Source organism: Piliocolobus tephrosceles, chromosome 11 (assembly GCF_002776525.5).
Source record: "Piliocolobus tephrosceles isolate RC106 chromosome 11, ASM277652v3, whole genome shotgun sequence".
NCBI lineage: Eukaryota > Metazoa > Chordata > Mammalia > Primates > Cercopithecidae > Piliocolobus > Piliocolobus tephrosceles.
In genome coordinates this window covers 84,280,857-84,308,429 of record NC_045444.1, presented here as the reverse complement: position 1 = coordinate 84,308,429, position 27,573 = coordinate 84,280,857, and the positions used below count along the sequence as shown (strand labels likewise).

At 38.2% G+C, this 27,573-nt stretch overlaps 1 protein-coding gene across 1 annotated transcript in view; it reads right to left on the bottom strand.

Annotated features, from left to right (window-relative positions):
* Nucleotides 1-2,360: 2,360 nt before the first annotated feature.
* The window catches only part of LOC111546743 (inactive phospholipase C-like protein 1), a 48,031-nt gene continuing 22,818 nt past the window's right edge, over nt 2,361-27,573 (bottom strand). Inside the window, exon 3 of the mRNA XM_026454468.1 lies at nt 2,361-5,458. Within this exon, the coding sequence (XP_026310253.1) occupies nt 5,276-5,458 (183 nt within the window). The 3' untranslated portion in view covers nt 2,361-5,275. The remainder of the gene's footprint in view (nt 5,459-27,573) is intronic.

Genomic DNA, 27,573 nt, shown 5'->3' with positions numbered 1-27,573 from the left:
AGCTCACTGCAAGCTCCGCCTCCCAGGTTCACGCCATTCTCCTGCCTCAGCCTCCCGAATAGCTGGGACTACAGGCGCCCGCCACCTCGCCCGGCTAGTTTTTTGTATTTTTTAGTAGAGACGGGGTTTCACCGTGTTAGCCAGGATGGTCTTGATCTTGTTACCTCGTGATCCACCCATCTCGGCCTCCCAAAGTGCTGGGATTACAGGCTTGAGCCACCGCGCCCAGCCCAGACTAACTTGTTTTTCTCAAGTTTCTTGTCCTTGAAATTTTTGAGATTCTTTGATCTTGGCATTATAGTTTTCATTACAAAAGAGAATTTTTTTAGCCATTATTTCTTCAAATTTTCTTCTTTCCTGCTCTTCTCTCCAGTTTCATATATATTAGATTCTTGAAGCTATTTCACTATTCTCTGACACCCTGTTCATTGTTTAAATTCTCTTTTTATTTCTCCTTTTATAACCCTTTTACTGAGATAATTTACATACCATAAAATTCACTCTTTAAAATATACAATTAAATAGCTTTTAGTACATTCACAAGTTATGTAAACAAACATCAGCATTATTTCTAATTCCAGAACGTTTTCATCACACCAATAAGAAAACTCATACCCATTAGCAGTCACTCCCAGACCCCCACAGCCACTGGCAATCATTAGTCTACTTTCTATCTCTATTGATTTGCCTATTCTGGATATTTTATAAAAATAGAACTGTACAATATGTGGCCTTTGTGCCTGATTTCCTTCACTTAGCATAATGTTTTCAAGGTATACTCTTGTAGCATGTATCAGTACTTCATTTCTTTTTATTGTTGAGTAATCCAATGTATGAATATGTAATTTTTATTTATCCTTTCATCAGTTGATAGACATTTGGATTATTTCTACTTTTGACTATTATAAATAATGCTGCCATGAACATTTGTGTACAAGCTTTTGTGTGGACATATATTTTCATTTCTCTTGGGTAGAAATCTAAGAGTAGAATTTCTGGGTCATATGGTAACTCCATGTTTTTTTAACCTTTTGAGGAAGTGCCAAGCTATTTTCCAAAGCAGCTGGACTATTTTACATTTCCACCAGCAGGGTAGGATAGTTCCAATTTCTCCACATCCTCGCTAACACTTGTTATTATCTGTCTTTTTCTTATTATAGCCAACCTATTTGGTGTGAAGTAATATCTAATTGTGGCTATGATTTATGCGATCTTAGTTGTTAATGATCTTTAGCATGTTTCTATGTGCTTATTTCCTGTTTGCATATCTTCTTGGAAGAAAAGTCTATTCCAATCCTTTGTCCAGTTTCTAAAAATTTGGTTTTCTTTTTAATAAGTAATAGTTCTTTATAAATTTTGGACACCAGTCTCTATCAGATATATGACCTGCAAACCTGTTCCGTGGTTTCTATTTTCACTTTCTTGGTAGTATCCTTTGGAGTACGAAAGTTTTTACTTTTAATGAGATTATTTAGAGTCAATGAACATATTAATATGCATCCAATCTCATTCTAGATTAAAGATAAAGAGAAATAAGATTTTTGTAACTTAGAAGATTGGCAAAGATGAAAATAAGAAAAATTAAATTTATCATTAGCAAAGATTTGAGCACTCTCATAAACTCCTGGTGGGGTTTTAAATTGAACAAGTTTTCCAGAGACTATTTGGCAATGTATCTCAAAATCCCTAAAAACCAAAACCAAAACAAAACAAAAAATCTCTGTGTCCTTTGACCCAAGAATTCCACTTTTAGAAATGTATCCCAAAGAAAAAGTTGAACAACTTTGCAAAAATTGATTTTATTACTGGAATGTTTATATAACAAGATATTAGGTGAGTAAAGTCTAACAATAGGAGATCGGTTAAATATATTCTGGTAAGACATATAATAAGATACTATGTAATCATGATAAATGATCATTAAATTTTTTTTTAGTTTTTAAAGACAAAGTCTTACTTTGTTTCCCAAGCTAGTCTCAATTCCTGGCCTCAAGTAATTCTCTCATTTTGCCTCTCAATAAATGATAATTTTCATCAAGTTTCACCACCTATTATGTCCACAGGGTCCAGATGTAACATAAATGAATGAAAAGACTCTTTAGAAAATTGGACAGCATATGCCCCTTTTGGAGAGGGCAGTTTCAATTAATTGATGCCAAGCAAGAAAGTATATGTGTGGTGGTTGTGAGGTGGGGAGTGGGAAGTGTCCTCTGTTGTTAGATTATCCAGTATTTTAAAACATGCAGGACATTGAATTGTACGTAACATTTTCTGAATTTCAAAAGCTGTCTATTGCTTAAACATTTTTTTAAAAAATGTTCAATGACCAAATAAAACACATCGTTTTTGGACTAGATTCAGTTCAAAGGCTTGGAACTCTAATGTAAATACACATTTATTGACATAGGAAGATATCCATAACATATTGTTAAAATTTTAAACACCCTGCTACAAACAGTTTATATAATATCTCAATTTTGTTAAAATAAAAGCATATTTACATGTATGTATAAACTCTAAACAGTGTCTAAACGGATATAAATCAAAATGTTAATAGTGGGTAATTTTGCTTTTCTGTTGTATATAGTTCTCTATTTTTGTATTTTTATATTGACCATTGATATTTTATATTCAGAAAATAAATGATACAGCTCTTTGTATCTGTAGTTATAAAGGTAAGAGTTAATAGTCTGGTTTAAAATGTTGAGAATAAATTTAAAATCAAAATCAGTAAGTATATAATCTCGCACATGAAATCAGACAGACCCAAGTTCAAAATCAGTTATTCCATTTATACCTCAGTGGACTTGGGCTTTCTCACCTGTAAAATGCAGTGATAATACCTGTCATCACCACCTCAGATCCCATTGGTGATGTAAAAATGAATAAATAAAAATAGAATTAATACCTAAAACACTACGTTCCTAGCATCACCAAATCTAAGTAGATAGAAGAGAGAAGGGGGCTTTTTCTACCACAGTTCAAGTCTAGAAAGGAGGCAGACGCTCCTCATAGAATGTAACAATGTCATGGAGGCATAATACACACACAAAAGCATTGTTTGTTTTTGCTATTCTATCTGGAGACAGCAACATCACAGGAGGCTAGGAGACTTTTCCCTTGCCACTGCTCCACTCCCAGAATCCAAAGCTCCTCCTTGCTCCACATCTCACTCCTCATCTAGCAAGGACACCCAGTGGAATGAAGCAGAGTATGGCTGATGACCCACTACCAGCAGTAGCATCAGATGAGGCAGAATCCATGTTATGTTTTCGAGAAGTGTTGGGTAGGTCCTAAGTGTGAGTAGAGCTCTAGGACAAATAAAATAAACTAGGGAAGCTACTTCCAAGGATTGGATTTGACTCTGGAGTAAATAAATGTATAAATATCATTTGAGCATTTGCCATCCTTTATCTTCTCTTCCCGCCTAACTGTATATCCAGTAAAGACATGGATTTACCAAATGGAATTCAAGTAGATGAAGAGGTACACTAGTAAAATCAACCAATCAGCTGATGTAAGGTGGGTTTTGTTTCTGTCTTTAGAACCTCTTTTTCACTGCAAAGGGCTTAACAACTGCATTCCACTATTCCTCCTACCAGCAAGTTAAATATAATAGAGAGTAAAGAAATTTTTTCAGGTCATTGTAGTATCATTGGAAACTTGCCTTCAAATGACTTCAGGTACCTCCTCCTCGAGTGCCCAGTTTTAAACCCAGGGAATAATTTCATCATATCTGGTCCATGGAAATAGCAAATTCTTTAAGATATTTTTGATGTAGTAACCCATTTTCATTAGCTTTGCTTTTTCAATTTGCAATAAAAGAAAACAATAAGTGTTTTTATCATATCTTTACTCTTTCAGTAATGTGCAACATGAACGTAATAGTGTTAAGAAGTCAGAAATAACACAGAAGCTATAGGAGATGTTTATATTTGCAAAATTTCGACAATTATCTTCTCTAGGTTTCCCCAAATTAGCATATTTGTTAATCAAATTAATTAAGAAGCTTTTCAAAATAAAAGCAATGTTTTAAATAAATATATTCTTTCATAACCATAGAACATCTAGTTCTGTTGGAGGTAACAAACATTATACTCAAGTACTTTATGAAGACATTAGGGTAAAAATTATCTAGATGCAATTATAAATGTACCCTAATTTGTCATTTCTTTTTGCACATATGCTTTTCTGTGTGCGTTAGGGTTATATCATAGATGTTTGGTAAATGGTTAGTTCTTCAATTATCACAAAGATATTATCTGACCCACAGAATTTATATCAGCTCAATGTGATGACATGATATTCTTTGAACAATATCTTTAAATTTAAATTTAGTACCCTAAATTACAACCAAATAAAGCCAAGACCTCTAAGCTGCCATATCTGTTACAGAAAATGAGTGCTAGACTCTCCGTTTGGAAGAATGAGACCTTCCTACAAATCTTGAAATTATACAACAATATTATTGTCACATCAAAATCCTAATTGCAACAGAGCTTTCAGTGTGTTTCAGAGTACCACACAGGTAGGTATAAATTCACTTATGATCAGCTTTTCTAGTGAAATCATATGCTTAGTAAATGACTACAGAAAACTTCCTAAAATTTGATTTTATTTAATAAATATTTTTTAAAGTTTTCTAATTGAAGAAATGACTTTGCTAATCTTTCCAGAAATTCTGATCATCTGTTTAATCTTTCACATACTTTTATTTCTACCTGATTCTTAGGAATTTTTCTAATCTATATTTAATCTACCAAAACATCTATGCTTTGATAAATTTGGCTTCCTTCAATAATAAGCTATGCTATGATCACTAAATTAAATGTCAAAGGCAGAGAAGTAAAATTAAACACAGCGACAGGTTACAGTAAGTGCTCTTCAGAATTTCAGATGAACACAATTGTCCCAAAATGATCAAGGAATAATTCACTAAATGAATAATGCAACACGGAATACATTGTAACAGAATTTCTCTCTCTCTCTCTTTGCCACACATACACACACACACACACACACACACACACACACCCTCTTCCACAGGCATCCACACAGGGGTGTTGACACTTGTCTCAGAATTTAAAATACTGATACTAAAGGCTTTAATTTAGATAAATTAACTACACTAAACTACTGACATTGTGAAAATATCTATATCCAATACCCCATAGAGGACATCATTTTGTGAACTTCTAAAACATTTAAAGAAAGAAAACAAGAATGAGAAACCAGAGTCCTTGATAAGATGGGTGAACGTGTCAATAATGCCCAGTCACAGCTTCCCATTCTCCTCACTGCTTTCCTTCTCCTCTATGGCTTCCAGGCTGCGCTTGCTCTTGGCCTCAGCACTGCTGCTGGGGGCTTTACTCAGTCCACAGGACAAGCATGCCAGCTGGATCTGCTTCATGTTTTCTAAAGCTTCATTCTTGGCATTCTTCAACAGATCTCCTTGGCCCTACAAACAGAAAAAAATAGGCATGAAAGAAGACAGTTATGGGCCAGGAATGTGCTGAGTGACATCACTCTGTGTCCTTACTGCCCATTGCTGAATAAGGAAACAGACCCAGACCTGTAGGCTCACTTTTCCAGGGTTTAACGCAAGGTTCTTTTCTAACATTACTAAGTGACTTTGCTTGTTAAACCAAGTACCTCAACCTGAGCCTGACCAACTGGCTATGCGGTTGCTGGCAGTCTGTTGAGATTCTTGTTGTGAGGAACCCTCCTCTTTATGTGCTGAGGACATCAACTCTTCCACCACCATATGGTGTGAGACTCTGCACACTGCTGCAATACCTACGCCACCCAGATCCAGCATTCCTAGTCTTGGGAGAAAACAAGGAAAGAAGCTCTTCCTTAAACAAGTGAAAATAAAATCTCCCCCTCTGTGTACAAGAGCTTACAAAGCAAAGTGTCTTCTGTAAAGTCACATACCCTTATGCTTGGTGAGCTGGTTTTTAATATACTGGGTCATCCTTGCAATCTGCCTGTTGTTAAATTATTAGTTACCCACATTACTTCTGCCTTTCCCGTCATCCTGAAGACGATGTTCCCACCTGGCAGATGGAGAAGAAGAGTCTCCAGAAGCTCAACATGTTAATCAAAACAGAAAGGAAATGAAGATTGCAGGAACACATTAGCTGTCATTTACATCAGTGCCCAACAGAGCTCTTTTCCTGCTATTTTTATTTCTTATTTTACTTCATTGTTACAATGGTAAAGTGCATATGCTGGTACTGGCCCAATGGCTGAAGGACTGAGTGTGGGGGAGTGGGGACAGGTGTCTACGGTGCATAGACAGAGGAGGAAGTGGCTTCTTCCCTCTCCTCTCCATTCTCACGGCAGTGCCTGAAAGTGTGACCTTGAAAGTAAAGGACAATATGGGAGGATGTGGGGTTATGATGATTGCTGGAGCGTTATTCTACAAAGCAGAGGGTCAGAGAAAGGATAATTCACCTATTTTATGAAAGGCCATTCCATATTTTTAATTTGATAAATGTTTTTTCCTTAGGATGTATGAAGAAACTTGTATTTTACAAAAGCTTGGAATATTTTATTTCTCAAAACCTAAACGTGCACTTGCCAATTCTATCCTTTGTAAAAAAAAAAAAAAAAAAAAAAAAGCTAAATCCTTCTAATAGCAGCTTTTAATTATATGGGATGATTAAACAGTTGAGCTTTGCCTGATGTTTGTGTTAAAGCAGACTTCTTCTCAAGTACATCAATTATGGTATGGGATTTTGAAAGAAGAGTTGGAGGTGGATAGTTCTGCCTTCTCATGAGGAGAAATGAAGCTGAGCCTCATAAAGTTAATTGACTGGCCCAAGGTCACAGCCTTTGACCTCCTGGATCAGTGCTCTATTCCCCACACCATGTTCACAATCTAGTCTGAGACTAAAGACTAGAGATTAGAGCCTAAAGACTCTGTCAGTGAGAGATATATTTTCTAAAGAAAAAACATTCACTACACCAGCAGACTTTGAGAAGTCTGTTCTTAACAGGTTAGACATCATGAATGAGTCTGCTCAACAAACCTGCACATTCTGCACATGTATCCCAGAACATAAAGTTAAAGAAAAATAAGTGAAGTCACATCCACTTTGAAAAGCGCAACTCTTCAGCAATAATAATAACAGACCAACATATGAAGCAATTGCTCAGTGTGGTCACTCTTTGTGCTTTATATATGTGCATTCAATCATTCATTACAACATCCCTATGAGATAGGTACTTCCATTATTCTCAATTTACTGATTTAAAAAACTGAGGCCCAGAGCACAATCACCCTTCCCAAAGTCATACAGTTGCTAAGTGGTAGTGCTGGAGCTTAAAGTACAGGAGCTAGCTCCAGGGTCTGTGGTTTTAACCTCTACCTGATAGGCATCTTCTAACAGCAAAGCAGGCACTCTCTGCAACGCACCCTAAAGACTCCTATTCATTGTTACCGATGGAAGCAATGCAGATAAAAGATAAGTATTGCCCATGTGACACAGCCTGACACAACTTAGAGATAGCATCCGGAATCAGAAGACAGGGCAGAGCAAGAACACACTGGCAGGGACGAGGGTCAGAGCATCTTCCACCAATTTTTATCTGGGCCATTTTCTCTTCTGCAAAAATGATGAAAATATCCTTCCGCCTTCCTCACAGTTCTAAGATTAAAGACAATATGTTGAAGAGCTCTTTATGATTTAAATGATCATAAGTATAGGAATCACAATGCTATAATGTGATTTGAAAAGTGGTTAACATTATCTGCTACTATATATAATAAGTATCTTGGTACTATCTATATTTTATTAAGAATTTGACTAATATTTAAAATGCATCCACTGGAGTCTGTTTTACACAGATATGTATAATGTATATGTACTACTATTTTTACAAATGGAAAGATTCCTTTAAAAATAATCTATTAGTAATGAGATTATATCCTCCTTCATTTTCAGAGTATTACTTTTAAGTGTTTCCTTTTCATTTAGTTTTGAAAGTTTCATCAAGCACTTTGAAAGCATAGCAGTAGAAAAACTGGCAACTTTCCTAATTGCAAGAGAACAGTGAAACATGCAAAAACATCATTTTATCCTACTAATGCATAAAGTTCTCACATCCCCTTTTCCCACAACATTGCATGAAACATATTTTAATAATCCAGAATGTCATCTCATTGGTTCTATGAGGTGGCATCCAAATGCCAGACTGTGCCATTTCTGGTAAATAGAAGTCAGTCTCTGTAGAAAACAATGGCCAATGGGAGAAAACAGTTTGTACCAGTGCATAACTAACACAACTACATCATCTCCTGATAACCCTGCAGACAACACATACTGGCTGTACCATACAGGCAGAAAAAAGTCGTTAAACTATTAACTAATAAAAGAAGCAAAAATGAAAGGCTGTGTTGTGAAGAGTGTACATTGAAACATTGATATAAACTTTTGTTTTGTCTTTTTTTGTGAAGGAGAAATAGCAGTCATCTTTCTGTTCTGTGGTTCAAGGAATCACAACCTGCATCTCTTCTTTGGGTCTTCCTAATCAAGGCACCAGAACCAGAAAAGACACATTCTGGTGAAAATGTGTCTCTCTCGTAGAGAGGGCGAATTTGATTGTTAACAACCACCACCCTGGCATTTTCCTTTGGCATGCTGACTTTTTTCCCATTTTATATGCAGCAACTTTCCCTAATCATCTCGCAATCTCCTTCTCTCTACTCTATCACAAACACCCCCAAACTTCTCTTAACCAGCCAGCTTATACCAGATCTCCCTCTAAACATCTTTGTCCTGTATATCATTTCCTCCAAAATGTATTAGGTACAGCAGGTACCCCCAGCTCTGGGGCAATGGGCTGATACCAGTCCCTGTGACCTGTGAGGAACCAGGCTGCACAGCAGGAGGTGAGCGCTGGGTGAGTGAGCATTACTGCCTGAGCTCCACCTCCTGTCACATCAGCGGAGACATTAGATTCTCATAGGAGTGTGAACCCTACTGTGAACCGCACCTGCAAGGGATCTAGGTTGTGTGTTCCTTATGAGAATCTAATCCCTGGTGATCCGAGGTTGATCCAGTTTCATCCCCAAACCATCCCCCGACACCCCCCACGGTATTCAGGTCAGCCAAGCCATGTAAAGGTATTTGTCTGTAGTATATATTTTAAAAGTAATCTAAGAAGTCATTCTTAAGAAAGTGTTTTAACCTTATTCTCCCTAAACAGAGGTCTTAGGGGAAGAAGAGGAACCCCGGGAGAATTCATTTTCTTTGGTGATATAGAAATGGAAACACTTATTGTATACTAAAATAAGTTTAGGGTTGTTATGACATGAAATGCAGAATTAATGTATGAGTTGATCACTGAACACTCAACTTGAAAAAAAAAATGTCAAGCTGCTGCCGGCATTTCTATACTAGCAATCTCATGAGGATTTGAAGTATCCTCTGGTACTGTGGATCCTTCAGGAAAAAAAAAAATGAGAAGGATGCTTTAACTCAAAAGAAAGTAAGGGTAATAGAGAGCAGCTCAGGTAGACTGATGCTGATGGGACAACAAGACTAACAGAAGTCCCAAGAGCAATGTCCACCATTTAGCCTCCACAGTGATTTGGCTTCTGAATGTAAGGCTCCACTGGCAGGTCCGACACATTTAGAAAGTGACATGGACTCATGCAAAGCCACAGAGATTATTATAGAAATTCTGAATTTAAAATGAGTGATGATTAGTGAATATTTAAAAAACAAACACTAAGCATTCCTTATTAAATCTTTCCAGCTGCATTAACTTATAATTAAAATACATTATCTAGAAATCAGGAAATAACTGATGCAATTTAGATTGCAAATTGGTCTGCCGTGCACTGCTGTGGTGATATATCTCCACAATTTTGATTACTACTACTAAATTTACTACTGACAAGAAATATTGTCACAACACTAAAGAGCAGCTAACATTTACTGAACATTTAGTATACTAAACATAAACCAATTCGCACACATCTCATTATATCCTAACCATAAAATAGGGTAGAATTCTACATGTAAATTATCTTTTAGTTATATATCTTATAACCCATCAAAAGATGTTTAGGATTTCTGTGACTTCCATTTTTACCAAGAAATGCAGTCCTCCCCCCACCACCACTGAAAATGGTTTTGGCTACAAATCTGGCAGAATTATTCACAAAAGACATCCGTGGCTCCTTCACACCCATTTTTCCCATGAACCGCACTGTCCCTTGTGATATTAGTACACAAAAGAGTAGGAGAACATCATAACTAGTGTTCTCATTACGTGTAAAGGAAATGAGTGGGTTGTTTCAGAGCACAACACAAATATTTAAAGCAGCTAATTGGGACTCGGGGAATAGTAAAACCCTCACATATACAAAACTACACACATAAACAAATGCAGCCCTGTCCACAGGTCAACTCGTGTGGGTGTTTCTGAGCCCACACTCATCAGCAGACTGAGTTTTCTGATATTCTTTTATCCATGGGAGAATCCATACCCACAGTGGAACCACCCTTGGACAGTGCTGCAGTAGAAACCAGTCACGAATATCATAGTAGGATGAGTAGTTCTTTATTTGGTCCACTGGTGGACCACACTGGTGGACCATACTGTGGAGGGCTATGCACAACTGCCATCTTACTAACTCAAAAACCATCCTTTGGGACTCTATCATTTAAGAAGTTTAATCCTTTGCTCTGAAGAGGTAAAAACAACTGCTACAATGTCCTCCATTTGAGAAATTAAAACAACAGATCAAAAATATTTTGATGTCATGTCAGACTTTTTTTTTTTTTTTTGATGTTACACTCTTGGTATGTTACACTGTTTGGAATACTGGGTAAAATTATTGAAGATGGCCTGGAATTCTTGCTCTTTAGAATGAAAGCCTATCTGTGTAGGAAATATATACAAGATGTTAACAAGAGTTAAAAGGCACAAAGGTGTAGCTATTAGGAAATTGCATATAAAATATCTTAATTTTGCACAAAAATAGAAGGGTCCATTGCACTAAGTCATCAATGTTCAGATTTATTGTCTTGCAACACCTCAGCAACCAAATATTTCAACTGCATTCTACTTGCTATTTAAAAAGTTAAATTTTTACTCCATGAATACTCAAGAAATATGGAGGGATAGTCGTAGAGTAGTTCTGTTTTAACAGTCTTGGCTGAATGAAGCTTTATCTGTTATTCTTCTGAAACTCTAAACCCAAAACAAATGAAACTCTGCTTTTCAAATCTTTATTATATAATGCAATAAAAATAATCTGTATAGGAATGTGAAGAGAATTACACTGGACATGCTCACCTGAGACATTGGATTTTGTAACTGTATATAAAGTTCATTTTTTAATTAGTTATGTAAAAGATGTATTTTAGGATTGGTCATGAACTCTGATTAATCTGAATACCTCTGAAAACTATGGAAACCGAATATAAATACATCTTTTTAGTTCCTGATAATCTAATTCTCAAGAAAAAATAATTTATAAAGTATAGAAGACACTTTAATGAAAAGTTAAGAATAATTTAATGCCAAAGAGTCCACAGAAAATTGTAAAATGTAGCAGATGACATGTTTAATAAGCCATATGATTTTTGAAATCATACCCTGTTAAAATTCAACATAATGAAAATTAAATTTGAAAGTTAAATTTGAAAGATCTTCTTTTCCCACATTTCTTTCTCAAATAACACCTGCATTGTTACAATAGCTTTCTTATAAGCTTTCTTTGTTACAATAGCTTTATTTATCAAGAAATGTAGACTAACTTGAATGTTGAAGAAATGAAGGACCCCAGTTACTTCAAAATAGTAATGACTGCATTTTAAGCAGAAAACCTTTGTATTAGCCATGTTTCTAAAAATAGTTTTAATATAAGGAGGCCATTTTTATGTCCTTGTATATATAGAATTCTACATATAAGTGAAGTCTTTCAACATTATTTAAACACTACTAATAATGATATAATTTAAAAACTATTAATAATCCAGGGGCAACAATGCTGACAATAGGTCCTGTTACTGGTGGAAGACATCTGTATCACTCAATAAAACGCACTGCATTGAGATTCCATCTCTATTAAAAGTACAAAAATTAGCTGGGTGTGTTGGCGGGCACCTGTAATCCCAGCTACTCAGGAGGCTGAGGCAGGAGAATTGCTTGAACCCGGGAGGCGGAGGTTGCATTGAGCCAAGATCACGCCACTGCCCTCCAGCCTGGGTGACAGAACATGACTCCATCTCGGGGAAAAAAAAAAAAAAAAAGTACGAAATTTAATGTTTCAAATTCCCATTTATTGTCCCTGTTATACCTTGTTCAAAGCTATGTATATGTGAACTGAAATACACCCATCTCTTCCTTGTACTTTGGGAACAATGGTGGTCTCTCTTAGCTATTAATGAGGACTTGCACCTTACTTTTCATTTCATTCACTTATCCAGCAAATATTTGTTAAACACTTACTGTATACCAGACTTTGGCCTGTGGTTCTCAACCTATCAAAACTAACCCTTTGAAACAAATATTTTGTGAGGTTTCCTTTATTACCCTAAACTTAAACTCATAGATAATATAAACTATTTATTTCTTATTAAAATAAAGTAGATATGATACCCTAGCTATAATATAAAGGAGAAAAAGGGAATGGTCATTTAAAATAAAATAACATGTATTACCATATGTGAATGGTCAGGCAGGCACACCAGAAACCTGAAGTAGGCAGATGCCTCTACTTAATATGAATGCAATTAGATATGAAAGAGAAATAAGATCAGATGCCATTCCACACAAAAAATACATATTTATAGAAAAATGATAATGCAAATGTACAGATAGACACTAGTATGAAAACAAATAATGGCAATAGAATAGATGTATTTGCATAGAATAAAAGTAGGAAAGAAAGAACCTCAATTAAGGTAGGCATAACATGCCAAGATAAACACAAACCTTCACTGTGGAAAGAAAAAGCTAATAATCCCATAAATGAGGAAGTAAATAATGTCCATACACCACATCAAAACTACCGAACCTGTTTTTTTTTTTTTTTTTTTTTTTGAGACTGAGTTTTGCTGTTGTTGCCCAGGCTGGAGTGCAGTGGTGCAATCTTGGCTCACAGCAACCTCCACCTCCCAGGTTCAAGCAATTCTCCTGCCTCAGCCTCCCGAGTAGCTGGGATTACAGGCATGGGCCACCACACCCAGCTAATTTTGTATTTTTAGTAGAGAAGGAGTTTCTCCATATTGGTCAGGCTGGTCTCAAACTCCCGACCTCAGGTGATCCACCCGCCTCGTCCTCCCAAAGTGCTGGGATTACAGGGGTGAGCCACCATGCCCAGCAAAACTGCCAAATCTTTAAAAGTACTTCAAAGGCCATTTTTCTTGTGACTGAAAATATCAGCTGATACTTTGTGGGACCCAGGCGGATGCCTACCATGGATTATCAATAATAAAAAATAAAGCATCAAGTTATCTCTTCCCACTTTGTTCCAATATTACTGTGTAGCAATTATACGATCAAGTGGACAAAGTACCCAAGGTGAGTAAATTATTCAATAGTTTGGAAACAATGTCTTTATTTCATTTAGACTTACCTCTCAATAACTACCTTTTACACAAGTACTGGTCTTCAAACAACTTCTTGTAAAAAATAATAATAATTAATTAATATCATACACTAAAGTATTCTGATTTGTATTTTAGCAGGTGATATGGTTTGGTTCTGTGTCCCCACCCAAATCTCATGTTGAATTGTAAACCCTAGTGTTCTGGGAAGGGATTTGGTGGGAGGTGAATGGATCATGGGGGCAGATTTTCCCCTTGTTGTTCTTGTGATAGTGAGTTCTCAGGAGATCTGGTTGTTTGAAAGTGTGTAGCACTTCCCCTTAGCTGTTGCTCTTTCCTGCCACCATGTGAAGTGTGCTTGCTTTCCTTTTGCCTTATGCCATGACTGTAAGTTCACTGAGGCCTTCCCAGGCATGCCTCCTGTACAGCGTGGAGGACTGAGTCAATAAAACCTCTTTTCTTTAAAAATTACCCAGTCTCAGGTAGTTCTTTATAGCAGTATGACAACGGACTAATATAGAGGGTTTACTCAGGCAGGAATTATTGGAAATCTTGCAGGACACAGGGCAATTTTTCATTATGTTGTACTGTCCTGCCCAGAGCATGACATCAAATATTCCTGTCTGTTTCCACTAAATGGCAGGAGAATCCTCCCAATCACCTCCACAATTTTCCAGAACACACCCTAGGGGACAGTACTGGTGATTCATTGAGAATCACCAGGCTGGACTCTGGGGAGTACAAAAGTGAGCACAGACATCATCTCTGCCCCTACAGAACCCAAGTTTAGTGTGGGATACAGGTATATATAAAATAACCACAAAAATAAAGTTATATCTAACCTTAAATTATGCTAAGTACTTGAGGGAAAAGAATGTATTGCTGTGAGGACTAGGAGATTAGACAAGCCTTCCCACAGAAAGTAACAAGAGAGCTATGATTTGCAAGATGAGCAGGCTTCTTCATTTATTTCTTGGCATCTTATGACCAGTGAAACACAGTACAAGGATTTTTTTGATGCTTGCCTGGAGGAGAGGCAAGAATCCTCCTCCAGTCTTACAGATACAGATATACATGGTATGGGAGAGTGTTCTGGAAGGTTACCGCCTTTATGGCACAGCACCAAATTGCCTAATACATTCCATTTTTCCTTAAGTTTTCTCTATTTAGGATTTATTTTGTTTCCTTGACATTTATACTGAAAGAAACACTGAAAGTGGAAAACAATGAAGTGTCATTTAGTGACAGCATCATTGAGTTCTGTTAAATAACAGTTCTTAGTAACTATTTCAAATTTCTGAGCTATTCAAAGGACTGCTTTTATAACTTTACAGGTGAATAAATGAACCCAAGAAAGCTAAAAAAAAAAAAAAAAAAAAAAAATTGCCCAGGTTCACACAAGAAATAAGTGTGAAGCAAATAACTAATAATGCCGGCTTCCCAGGCCAAGAGTTGTTTTTCTTAATCACTATATTGTTTATTTGTTTTTTTGTGTTTTTTGTTTAATTTAGGTACATTACATGTTATGGTGCACATGTCATCAAATAGATCTTAGAAATGCAGAAAAGAAAAATTAGCTTAAGACTCCTTTGGTTTACAAAAGAATTTCTTGATAGAACTTCACGAATGTCCCAGACATAAATACTATCCTTGCGCTGATATTTTGATTTCTAGCTTTTGTCTTCAGTGTGGGTACAGGGTTTGGAGGCATTTAGTAATTTTAATCTGAGTCAGATTTTCAGAAAACTGAAATACAAAAGCAATGATAAAGGAATCACGAGTGGGAGAAGTGCTGGAAAAAATGACTGGTTTTCACTTCAAAGGTATCATCATAAGCCCTGATGGATCAGAGCCAAAAAGAACATTATTAAAGAATCGTACTCATGACAGGCATCCGCTGAACATTTTGAAAGATGCTACTAATGTGAGGCCTCATCAGTCCATTCTCAGGGCCCCCGTACCGATTTCTCCTTGCAGCACCCATGAGCCTCCACAAGCCTTCCACATAAGCTGGCTGCCCAAGATGGCAGAACACACAAGCTGAGGAGTGGAACCCCAGGAGTGATGAAAAAATAAATCTGATTCTAAGGATTCCTCATTTCTCTCACAGAATAACAATCTAGACTAGAGACTTTGAGTCGTAACCATATCGCCATTCTTATAAGTGAATTTACAGCATGAGCTCCACTCTTACTGTACCTGGGCTCAAATCCTGGCTCCAAGACTTACTAGCTTTTTGACCTTGGGCAAGATTACTGGGTGCCTCAGTTTCCTCATCCATAAACTGGCTATAATAATTGTACTCACCTCATAGATATTTTGTGAGATTAAGAGAGAGAATACATCTAAATTCTTTAGAACAATGCCTGCCATGTGTGGAAAACTCTAATGATGGTTAGCAATTAATATTCTATTATATAAACAGAAATAACAATGTTGTAGATAAGTCCACTGTCCTTTGCATCGTAAAAATGTGAGGAAACAAAAACACCTTGAAACTCAAAAAGACAAGTTGACAAAGGGGAGAGAATAAAATGTGACAGAATAAAAGCCAGGATTGCATTACTCATTAGTCCAATAAATGACAATTGCATTAATGTGGCAACTTTCCTTGGGGAAATCCAAAAGGCATCATCCTCCCCTCTCAAAAGCTTATTTTCTTATTCATAATTTAGAGACTACAACATTGTTCAGTGTCAAACACCAGAGCGTTGCTCCTAGTGGAACAAAAAATGTAAAACAGCTGTTTCATTTAAGCCAGCGGAGAAAGTAAAAATGAACTGAAATCATTTGTCACCAAAAGAAATTAATGCCAAACATTATCTTTTGTGACAGACCTGTTTTATTTCTGAAGATCCCATAAGATAGGTTCCTACGGGGGTGCTCTGTTTAAGAAGCCATCTGTCTGCTTTGGGCAAATGACTGCAAGCCTAATCCACTTACAGAAAATGTCAACAAAATTGCTTCAACACCAGTGAGCTGAATAATAGAAAACCCCAAGCTAAACTTTAAAAATATGATTCAACTGCAGGAAGCCTTATGAATTTAGGTTTGTGTGATGATACTGGCATTCTAAGAATTTTCTTGCAGTCGTTTTGATAAAAGAACCATTCAATAAAATAATAGCAGTCACTGCTTGCTGATTCCCCTGTTCTCTGCTCTTTCCTTCCCATCATTGTGACCATCTCCCTCTATGTCAACAGAACTAACAGGATAGGACAGAAGATTATGTCAATCTTTAGCAAGGCGATGAAGGTAATTAATTGCATTTCAAATGAGATTTAGTAATAGATCATCATTAGCACAATAAACAAACACTGTTTAAAAGTTCCAATATCTCAAATTAACTTTCCATGGATAATAAATGACCCTGAGGTCTGAATTCATACTACCACCATGAGTGTCATAAGCTGAATACAGAAGGAGCTTCTATAGAACTCTCTACCTGACCAATTTATGCTATTCCCATTTCAAAAAAGATCATTTATAACAGCTTGAAAGACAGAGGATGGCCCAAACCCCACAAAAAAGGCTATCAAGATAGTTACAAATATTAGTAGAATATTTTTTAAATACATTCTGGTATTTGGTTGGTAAGGTTTCACTCTAAAAAGTTACTGTTAAATTGTTGCTCAAATTATTGGTTACTTGATCCGTCCAAAAAGTAATTCTGCAAACATGCCAGAACAATAGTGCAGACACAATAACAACAGTACACCATAGAGTGAACTGATCACAAAAACGGCTTCAACTGCTTCATCACCTCCACAGTGCTGGATTTTAGCAAGTAAATGGTTTTTCATGGCATCTGTCCCTTGTTACACAACTCCGGGGGCACAATTCACCCTGCCTTCTACGTGCATGGCATTCCCTATAGCCCAATGACAGTTGTATTACATCTGGTCTAGACGTGTCCTTTTACCAAGGACATTTATTCTTTATTCTCTGCAAAATCATAATGCTTTTTAAGAGGCTGAAATTGTCCTCTTTGAGAGTGAATCATGGCATGCGTATGGCTGGCCCATCCAGTAGCCTTGTAGACACCCTTCTATGCTGACATGAGTTCCAGGTTCAGTGTTAGCTGAAGTGGCCGAACAGTTATTAGCAAGATATTTCTAAAGGGGCAATTTCTTCCACCCTCAACCCAGTGAGTCAGGTTTTAATGAATGAGGCTAAGGCAGCTATCAAATAAAACATGCTAGTTCTTAGTTAAATCAAGGATGTGGCCAACTCGGCTTCCTCCACAATGACTGGTTTGTAGATTTGGTCATTAATGAGATATTCACTCTCGGTGCCCCAGATTCAGCAAAACATTCATTTAAACACCAGATTAATGTTACTGCAAGGAAAGTCAAGACCTGTTTTCTCTAATCTGAGACTGGCTCCAATTTCAGATCTCAGACTCAGGCCATCTACACCACCAGACTACTAGTTATGCTTTTTCCTCTAACTTTTTATATTATTCAAAGATTTTTCAACCCTACACAAAAATTGAACGAGTAGCATCCATATTTCCCAGTTTTTCAGATTGTGTCGTGTTGGCTTGATCAACTTATCTATCCCCATCTGTCTAACAATGTATACCTCACCCTAAATACCTCAGTGTGCAGATCATGAAAATGAGGACATTCAACATAACTACAATACTCTTATTAACCCCAAAGAAATTAACATTCATTCAGTAACATTCATTCATCTGATATACAGTACATATTAAATTTGCCCAGTTGTCCCAAAACATCTTATTACTTTTTTAAAAAATCCAGAATGCAATCACACATTACTAGCACCTTTGAAAATAGCAACTCAGTTACGTGAAGTTAGAGTAAAAGCTTGAGTGAGGAAGAGTGTATTGGCAAATGGAACAGCAAATTCACAGCAGTAAATACCACTCACTCAGAAGACAAACATTTCCACAGCTTCACTCCTGTCGACTTTATGGAATATGCACCATTAAATCATCACATACACTTGTCAAAACATTTCTTCTAAATGTCAAATACCATCACTCTTACATTCTTATTTTTAAATCAACTTTATAAGTATATACGCCTGGAAAAAATTCACCATACATTCACCAAACCCATTCAACTTTGTGAGTGTCATGATAAGGCCTCCCTAATCCTTCCTATCCAGATTTCTTCTCAGAATATCTTACTGTGAAAATCAAACTATCAGCATCTAGTGGGAGAGGACATTCATATTCAATTCCTTAATATGTCAGTAGTTGAGATTTCTTAGAACTTTGAATTGTGGACCCCCCAAAAAAACACATTTTTAAAGAAACTTTAAATTATCACCATGTAGGGAAACCAGAGGTTTATTTGACAGCCCTTATGCAACGCTGTCCATGTCCACAGACCTCTGCTAAAGAAAATAGCCTCAGGCTGACCCTGAGTTGGAATGGCCCTGCTCTGCAATGTTGGAACCAACCTCCCCAGCCAAAACTGTTTGGACCAAGGATTCACACATGGGCCAAGTGCAGCCTATCAGTAGCTGACCAGTGACCTATGAGATGTCCTGATGTCAGGCAGTAATGACAGTAATTAGATAAAGCAATTGGATTAACTCTTTCTGAGACTGAAACTGAAAAATTCTAAGTCTTAGTTGTGAACAGAACGAAGCACTAGAAAATCCAGAGAGGAAAGAGAGCAGCAAAGCTGAGCCCCTGTAAGGACACAGCACTAAAGTGAAAATTTACAATTCTTGCTCTGAAGGCAAGGAAAGGGGAAATGCAAAAGGAAAAGATAACACGGTCCTCTAAAGCCTGCTTCAAATGTGAAGGATCTTCTAGCCTGAGATTCCATGAGCTGTCCATTCTGTGGCTCCTCTTCTTCCTAGGAGATGTGTTCCCTGCATTGTCACATGCAGTCTCACTTCAGGAAGCCTGAATGAGTCCTGTTTTATTTTAAATGAGAAATGACAGGCCTGCTACAATTTTAACCACACCATTTGATTGCTTGAAAACCAAGGCAAAATAGAGTTTAAACCATGTCCCGGCTAAGGCTTTCAAGCTTCTTGTAAAGAAAACCAGCATCAGTCAAAAGGATAGAAAGAATTGGGGTTATGGCTGACGTCTGCAGTGGGAAGAATGATTAATAAGTTATGAATTGACTTTGTGACTTTGGAAATGTCCCTAACTCCTGTGGGCAGCAGTTTCCTTTTCTCCAAAACATGGGGATTTGATGAGACATTCTTTGATTTGACCTCATATGCTAAAAGTCTATTGTTTATTAACTAGGGATCAGGTTAAAATTGCTATGTTAAAATTCATCACCTAATTGCTTAAAATAATACAGACTGTCTAGTGAAAGATAAAAAAGCAATTAAAGTGCTATGTCAGTGGAATAGCAGGGTTCTGTGGGAATCCATGCAGGGATACCTAACTCTGTTGAAGATAGGAGGCAGGAGAAGGGGAGGTGTCCGTGAAGGCATCCTGAAGACTCCGTACCTGAGCAAACACCTGAAGCACAGGTAACAGTGCCCCATGCAGTGTGAAAACAACAGGATGGGGGCTCCCAGGGAGCAGGGATACAAGCAGGGTTACACACTTTCAAGGAAGAAGGGACAGTCCATGTGACCACGCAGCACGAAAGCATCCCTGGTGCCACTGAGGAAATGGAGAAAGTTCCATGTGGCTGGAGTAGTGCATGGAAGAGGAAGGCAATGAGAGATGAAGCTGGAGAGGAAGGAGGGGAGCTGAGAAGGCAGGCCACAAAGAGCTTCAGAAGAGAAGTTAAGAGGAGCTGTGGGAAGCCGTGGAAGGACTTAAAGAAGGAAGAATGGTCATGACCAGCTTTACATTCAAAAAGATCACTCCAGCTGCTGGGCTATGGGGTGGGACAAGGAAAGAGGAGAAATGACTTTTCACTAACTCAGGTGATAAATGAACATAATCTAAGGTGACAGCTATGGGAATGGAGGTTTCCTAGGGAGGTATTTAGGAGGCTGACCCAACAGTGCTTGCTAACCAATTAGAGGTGGAGGGTTAGGGAAAGGATCAAGGATAACCCCCAGGATTTAGGCTTGGATAACTCTGACTTGTCATTTATTCATCCAAGTAGGAATTCCAGAGGTGTCACTGAGGGTAAGCAGGACATATGGATAAAGAAGCACAGTTTGAGAAATGCCGACATTGCTGTGGCTGAGTGACCTCCCAGGTACAATGCCTGGGAGGTAATTTGGTGTATAAACTTTGTGGGAGGATGAGCAGGGAACATCAAGAGATAAAGATGTTCTTTATCTTGAGATTTGACAGCATGGTGAAGATAATCAAAACCCTTTGCATGAACAGCGTCCCCCAGGGACACAAGGTGGAGTGAGAAGATAGTCTAAGCTAGAACCCTAAGAAATACCAGCATTTAACAGAATAGTGGAGGAAGGGGAATCTGCAAAGGATTCTGGGAAGAAAGAGCCAGAGATGTAGGAAGAAGAGAGAAGGGGATGGTGTCCCAGAAATCAAGGGAAGCAGTGTTGCAAGAAGTGGGGAGTCAGCCTGGGAAACATCACAATATTCTATCTCTACAAAAAATAAAATTAGCAGGGTGTGGTGGCATGTGCATGTAGTCCCAGTCACTTGGGAGACTGAAGCAGGAGGATTGCTTGAGACCAGGAGGTCGAGGCTGCAGTGAGCCATGATCATGCCACCACATTCCAGTCTGGGTGACAGAGAAGACCCTGTCTCAAAAACAAAAAAAAAATAGGGAGTGATTAGCCATGTAGAATGTTCCCAACTAGTCAAAAAAGATAAAAACTGAAAAAGTGTCCATGAGATTTTGTGACAAGGAGGTTATTGGTGACCTTGGCGAGAATGATTTAATGGAGTGTCAGGGGAAGAAGAAAGATTAAAGTTGGCTAAGAAGTGAGTGGGAGGTAAGGAAGTGGATTCAGCAAGTATAAACAACCCTGATAAGAAGTTTGACTATGTAGGCCAGGGGAAAGAAAGAGGAAGGAGATGAGCAGGAGGAGGGTTGAAAGTTCTTTAGCAAAGCCCTTTTATATACATATTGTTGATGAAAAAAGCCAGTCAAACTCTGTAAAATATTTGAAGAGAGTTATTCTGAGCCAAATGTGAAGACCATGACCTATGACACAGTCTCAGGAGGTCCTGAGAACATATGGCTAAGGAGGTTGGGTTACAGCTTGATATTTTACATTTTAGGGAGACATAAGACATCAATCAGTACATGTAAGGCATCCACTGGTTTGGTAGGGAAAGGCAGGACAGCTCAAAGCCGGAGACTTACAGGTCATAGGTGGATTCAAAGATTTTCTGATTGGTAATTGGTTGGAATTAAGTTATTATCTAAAAATCTGGAATCAATAGAAAGGAAGGTCTGGGCAAAGATAAGGGGTGTTGAAGACCAACGGTCTTATTATGTACATGAAGTCTTATAGGTGGCCATCCTTAGAGGTAATAGATGGCAAATGCTTCCTATTCATACCTTTAAAGGGTACCAGGCTCTCAGCTAAACCCTTCAGGATCAGAAAAAGACCTGGAAAGGGAAGGGGCTTCTCTAAAGAACGTAAATTTTCCCCACAAGAGACAGCTTTGCAGGGCCATTGTAAAATATGTCAAAGAAATATATTTTGGGGTAAAATACTTGATTTCTTTCAGGGCCTGCTATCTGTCATGTGATGCTATACTGGAGTCAGGTTGGAATTTGGTATCTTATTGCTACAGTCTACTTTGTCTTAAGATCTCTGTTTTAATTTTAAGGCTGATCAGTTCAGCCTGAATTCCCAAAGGAGGAGAGTATAATGCAGCATGTCCAATCCCCTTTTACCATTGAAACTGCCTTTGCAAAATTATGACTGAGACAGTGAAAGAGATCCAACCTAAATGACTCTGTCTTGCCTCTAACCTCCAAGCTGTTCATTCCTGGGCATACACTTAACTAACTTTGGGAAGAACTTAGTTTATAGTTTATGGTTTAAAACAAGGACAATAACATCCCTTTCCCAAAATAAATCCCCTTCTTGACTACTAACATTAGCTACAAGATTAGAAATTATGGTTTAGGAGTCATGCAGCTGGAGGCTACAAGATTCTGACCCTCCCTAAACTGCTCCTAAATCAGTACTTGAGATGTTTTGCAGACCTTGAACTTGATGGATCAACTGGCATCACCAGATCAAGAAACTGGCCCATCTGATCCTGCAATGCCCACCCAGGAACTGACTAAGCGCAAGAAGACAGTAATGCCCCATGATTTACTCTCCATGATTTCATCTCCGACCCAGCCAGTCAGCACTCCCTGACTCACTGCCCCTCCCCTCCCACAAATTGTCTTTCAAAACTCTGATCCTGGGGAGACATATTGGAGTAATAATAAAACTCCAGACTCCTGCACAGCTGGCTCTGTGCGAATTATTCTTTCTCTATTGCAATTCCCCTGTCTTGATAAATCAGCTCTTTCTAGGTAGCGTGAAAGGTGAACCCATTGGGTGGTTACACCATCAGGTTCCCATCATGGTCTGAACTAGCTTTTTGGATTTTTTTGGAACCCCCTTGTCCCCAGAGAAGAGGTCCATTCAGTCGGTTAAGGGGCTTAGAATTTTATTTTTGGTTTACAACATAAATGCAGTTAGGCTGACCTACGAGTAAAAGGAAAAATTCAAAATATGAAACGGAATGACTAAAAGCCTCTACTTCTAGAACTGATCATTGTGTTCAAATTTGTGTTTCATAGCATCTTAATTTTTTCTCCTTATTTTAGATCCCCTTTATTTGTGTGAAGTGAGAAATTTACTCAGCAAAATACAAAGTACATAAATTTCAATATGTAAGTAAATCTACCTAAACTTTAAAAAAGCAGGGATGACTACCTCCAGAAAATGAAGATTTTTCACACAGTCCAGCAGGTGGCTCCCCTGCTTTGGACTTAGGGAGGGAGTGCCTGCTGTCCACAAAAAGCTTGTGCTCCAGTGATCAGAAATGGCTTCTAAAACCATGTGGTTTATTCCTCTGCTTCCATGTAGACTTGCACCTAAGTCATTCTAAGCATATAAAAATGACCTCAAATAGATTTTGAAAACTTACATCATCATCAAAAAACATTGGTGTATCCCCAACCTGTGTAAATAGGCATTTAAATTAGAAGTAAACACTATGTACACACAGTTTCAGATGGAAACTATCTTTCTTAGTAAAACCCGAAACTGCCATGCCTCTTCAAAGGGAGAAAGCATATCTAGCTATGTGCTTTCACAATTTGGTGAAAGGAGAAAAAAAATGGTAATATAAAAATATGTCCAATGAAGTTTACTTCATATAATTGAAAAAACAGGTTCAAATAGTCATACCTCATATGTATAAGACAGTATCTGTATCCTTTTGGAAAATTTTAATATACACAACTTAGTCTAATATGATGTAAAGCTCTCAGGTTTAAATAATTTGTTGGTATTATAAGACAACTTCTTTCCTCTACTTGGTAGGGGTCATTAGCTTGATTTAGCACGTGGAAAATGTTATCATTATGCATTTAGATTATTCACAGTGAAGAGGGTATGTGGATGGAAGGGCCATTGAAAAGGTTCAACATAGACACCTCCCTTTGCAACTCTCCCATCCTGCGGTGCTGCAAACTGCTTACTAACATCAGAAATAACATGGGAGAGAGAAGGGCAAAGGTCTGTTTTTCAACTGTCAGTGTAAAAGGGACTAAGAATACCCCACCCCCTCCACACACACACACACACACTCATTCACTATACTAGCTAAAACCAGCATCCCTCACCTGGCAATCTGCTCAGGAAATGGCTCTTTTTGTTGTTGTTGTTGTTGTTGCTGTTTGAGACAGGGTCTCACTCTGTCACACTGGCTGAAGGGCAGAGGTGCAATCATGGCTCACTGCAGCCTCACCCTCCCAGGCTCAAGTGACCATCCCCTCAGCCTCCCAAAAAGCTGAGACTACAGACACATGCCACCATGCCCAGCAAATTTTTGTTTTTTTTGTAGAGATGGGGTCTCACCAGGTTGCCTAGGCTGGACTCGAACTCCTGAGCTCAAGGGATCTGCCCACTTCAACCTCTCAAAGTGCTGAGATTACAGGAATGAGCCAACATGCTTGGCCTGGCTCTATCATTTTTAACTTGCTAATGGTGCAAAATGAATATGAGCACCTAGATTTGGAATCCCCATGGTTATGAGCTCAGCGCTAAAGTAGGGGTGGTTCCCTCCACACAGCCCCTGGGTGGTCCCCACAGCCCAGGCAGCAAATCATGTCACCTCTCACTCTTTCCATCTTTCCTGATTTTCTGCAAAACCTAAAGACAAAAAAAAATGAAAAGATTACACTAAGCAAAATCACCTCAGGACAGGCACAGATTTATCATCATAAATGCAATTCTTGTTCAAAAAGATGTCAAGGCTGAGTCTTCTAGATTGTAGAGGAGTTGGGAGGTAAGCACAGAAGAGAAATGGTGTATGCAGAGACATAGACGCAAGAACACACACGGGATATTTGGAGAATTGCAGAGGGATGGCCATGGTAGGAGCAGAGGGAGTAAGTGGAAACTAACCAAAGAAAAATGAAATCTGTTGCAGGGAAAGTATCCTACTTTACATAAGGGAGCAGCCCCACTAGAAACAAATTAAAGAATTACATACACCTAGACAGGATTTTAAAACTTTGTTATCCTAGAGACTTGAGAAGCTATATTCCACTAAAGAAAATATATGTTGAATAATATTTGAATACTGCATATGTCTGTTGTGTTGCTAAAGCAAAAATTTACACATGTCTGTTCAGAACAAACACTGGAGCATTCTGCTGAGTCTACAAGGAGAATCCCATGGCCCATTCTTGCTTACGCTTTACTTTTCCCATATCTTTTTGTTCAAACAGCCAGGCTGACACCTGCCAGAGGATATTTTAGTACTAGAAAGCAATCGATGGATCCTGGCAGCTGTCTCAGCTCCCTTCAAGAGTGACCTTTAGGTGTGGCAGCCAAAGCATATCCCCCACCACGACATATTACATTTTATAATCCTCAGCTTCAGGTTGCATGTTTTAATAAAGTCTTCTACTAATGTCAGCTTCAAGGGTATTAAACCATCACAGCTGATTTCTGTATTCTCCACCCACATATTCTTTTCTTCTTTTTTCTCTTGTACTTGAAAAAAAATGGGGATTGGTGGTACTGAAGCCAAGTTTAATTCTTTCAGCTGTGAAAAGCCCAAACATTGCTATCCTATTTTAAAGTAACAGATTCCAACACTCCTCATATCTGTAAACTACATGTTGTTTATTTTATGTAGTCAGATATTTTAAATAAAAGGAAAAAATATAAGAATCCCCTAGTTCCTATGGACAACTTGCTCATACATACGAAAATGAGCACTCACAAAATGCAAAACCCCAATACTCAGAAGACTAAGAGGAAAGGAAATCTGTCCTTGGTTGAAAACCAAGCCCATTCTTCATTTTGAAGGCCAGACTACGATGAGATTTATACTACGGCCTGCAGCCAAAAGTGGACCATTTTGGTAGATACATATATCTTCTGTTCTCTAAGGAATTAAGTTAAGGGCTCTCTTTCTTGACTTTACTGTTCTGGCACCACTCTAGAGCCCAGATAGCATTCTCTGGTGAAACTTTCAGCGATGCAGGAACATTTTATATCTCTGTTGTCCATCACGGTAGTCACTAGCCACATGTGGCTACTGAGCACTTGAAATGTGACAAATGCCCCTGAGGAATGGAATATCTAATTTTATTCCATTGTAATTATTTTGTATTACTTAAAATAGCACACCTATGGCTAGTGCTTTCTGCATTGGACAGCACAGGCTAAAAGGTGCCAACCTTCAGCAAGATAATGAATTAAATAAAATTATTTTTCATTCGCTCTAGCCTCTTTCCAGAGGTAGCACTTGCCACAATTACAATTAAATAACTAATTATGGCTTGTACTTTGTAATATCTGTATCTCCCATAAGAACATAAACTCTGAATGCAATAGCTGCTTGTATCATGTTCATAGAGGTATCCCAGGAATTAACACAGGGCCCGGCCAAAGTCAGACTCCAAAGTGTTTGTTGAACAAAAAAATAAATTGAGTGCCACTGAATACCTACTGTCCTCAGCCTAGGTCCCAATTTCCCAGGACCATGACTAATCACCCCCAAGAAACCTCATTTTCCAACTTCTTAATTCTGGCAAGGAATAGTCAACTTATCCAAAAATTAGCCCATCCTTTTATAACTAGTACATTGCCCCCAACATCTTATGCAGGCCCATTTTAACAAAAGTTTTCTGGAGAAAATTACCAAAGGACTGACCATCATGCTAATTAGTAATTTCAAGGTCAGAGGGAATTATAATTATTTTAATTATATTATATTATAACAGGTATATCTGGGAAAGGCAGAAGCCAGTGGAGTAACAGTGTGTGTATTTGTTGAGAGATAAGCTAGTGAAATTCTAATCATGCTGGGTAGAAAGACTGTCCCATCTGCCCACGTAAAGAACAAGTCATGTGGCCAAGGGCACCCCACTTTACATAAAAATGCATCCTAATTAAATTACATTTTTCTGCCAAAGATCAAAAGATAACTGTAGAGTTTTGTTTCCTGATGAGTTTTGCACTAGGAAACTCAAACTTTAGCTTTCTCCTCCTGGGTCCCTGTATTCGTCTGCTAGGGCTGCCATGACAAAGCACCATAGACAGGGTGGCTTAAGTCAGGGTCCTCGGCCGGGCACGGTGGCTCAAGCCTGTAATCCCAGCACTTTGGGAGGCCGAGGCGGGTGGATCACAAGGTGAGGAGATTGAGACCATCCTGGCTAACACAGTGAAACCCCGTCTCTACTAAAAAATACAAAAAACTAGGCGGGCGAGGTGGCGGGCGCCTGTAGTCCCAGCTACTCGGGAGGCTGAGGCAGGAGAATGGCGTGAACCCGGGAGGCGGAGCTTGCAGTGAGCTGAGATCTGGCCAGTGCACTCCAGCTTGGGTGACAGAGCGAGACTCCGTCTCAAAAAAAAAAAAAAAAAAAAA